Source organism: Monoraphidium neglectum (assembly GCF_000611645.1).
Source record: "Monoraphidium neglectum strain SAG 48.87 unplaced genomic scaffold scaffold06000, whole genome shotgun sequence".
Classification (NCBI taxonomy): Eukaryota; Viridiplantae; Chlorophyta; class Chlorophyceae; order Sphaeropleales; family Selenastraceae; genus Monoraphidium; species Monoraphidium neglectum.
Genome location: NW_014007633.1, coordinates 1 through 1,385, shown reverse-complemented (window position 1 = coordinate 1,385; position 1,385 = coordinate 1). Strand labels below are relative to the sequence as shown.

General features: G+C 70.0%; 1 protein-coding gene across 1 annotated transcript in view; it reads right to left on the bottom strand.

Moving 5' to 3' along the window:
* Window positions 1–1,139, bottom strand: part of MNEG_16115 (PAB-dependent poly(A)-specificribonuclease subunit 2) — a gene marked incomplete at both ends in the record, with an annotated part of 2,497 nt that extends 1,358 nt beyond the window's left edge. Inside the window, 3 exons of the mRNA XM_014035414.1 lie at window positions 126–242; window positions 604–720; window positions 909–1,139. Coding sequence (XP_013890868.1) covers window positions 126–242; window positions 604–720; window positions 909–1,139 — 465 coding nt within the window. The remainder of the gene's footprint in view (window positions 1–125; window positions 243–603; window positions 721–908) is intronic.
* Window positions 1,140–1,385: the final 246 nt, after the last annotated feature.

Sequence of the window (1,385 nt, the reverse complement as noted above, 5' to 3'; positions counted from 1 at the left end):
CCGCCGTGCCGTCGTCGGCGCGGCGGGGGCGCAGGAAAGTGCGCTGAATAGGGGCCACGGGCGGAAGCGGGGCGGGAGCAAGCGGGAAGGGGGTAGGAGGGCGCCGCCGGCCGCGGCCCGCGCACCTTGACGCCGCGCCGCGCGTCCCCGAGCAGCACGCGGCCGCCCTCTGTGCCCATCACCAGCAGCCCCCGCCCCGGCGGCGCCTTGATCGCCACGACGCCCTCCTTGGCCACGTCAGCCTGCCGGGATGGAGGGGCGAACCATGCGGCGTGCATCATTTGCCGATGGAAGCAGGAAGGGTGCGAGCCGGCGCGCCGCGGGGGCCCGTGGGCCGACGTGCGGCGCAGGAGGGGGGCCAGGGCGGGCCGCAACACGCGTGTGGCACATGGCACTAGCCTGCAGTCTGTTCGACCACCCCACCCCCCCCCCAGTATGTATGTGTATGCTTACCAACACGCACATTATTCGACATCTACACGCACCCAAGATCAACCATATAAAGATGCACACACATGTGTAGTTGTGTATCAATGTTCACTTTGCACGCACATGTACTCATAGAGGCAGCGAGGTCTCGGGCCCCGACTCTCCTCACCCCACCTGGCCCGCCCTCTTAGATCCAACGAGGTCCACGGTGGTGACGCCGCCCCCGCTGCCGCCCACCAGCACGCGGCTCTGGCCCTGGCCCGGCTCAAGCGCGCAGCACAGCCAGTCCTCCTGCGGGGCGGCTCGGAGGGACGCGGCGCGGCGCGGCGTTTTGTGCGGGGTGCGGGGGTCCCCGGTGGGTGTGCTAGGGGCCAGGCGGGGAGCGAAGCTCGCGCTGCTGCTGCAAACTGGCTGAGATGCGGGCGAGCCCGCCCTCGCCCCCTGCGCCAGGCGTCGCCAGGGGGGCCGCCAGGTCCCACCTCTGGGGCCGCCGCCGCCGCTGCCGCCGCCGCGGCATCCGCGGCGCCCTTCCTCGGCCGCCGCTCCATCCGCATGCGCGGCACGCCGCCCGCCGTGTGCAGCGCGAGCGCGTCGGATGACAAGGAGAGCGCCGCGGCCTCGCCGAGCGGCAGCAGGGCGTGGACGCAGCCGGGGTGGGCCTTCCAGAAGGCGTAGGGCTCGAGAGTGGCGGCCTGGGTTGTGTACACCATGCCGCTGGCCGCGCCTGGAGGGGTGGGGGTGGGGGTGGCGTCCGTGCATGTGCATGTGCATGGTGAGAGTGCACGTGCATGTGCATGTGCATAAGTGGATTTGGGTGCGTTTGGTGCTGCGAATGGCAGAGAGGAGGGGACGGGTGCGAGGCCATTCCGCATTGCTGTTGAGAATAGAGTTGATGCATGTGGGTAGGATGTGCGAAGCTGCATGGCGGGTCCCTGAAGTGGATGGGATGGCAGCAA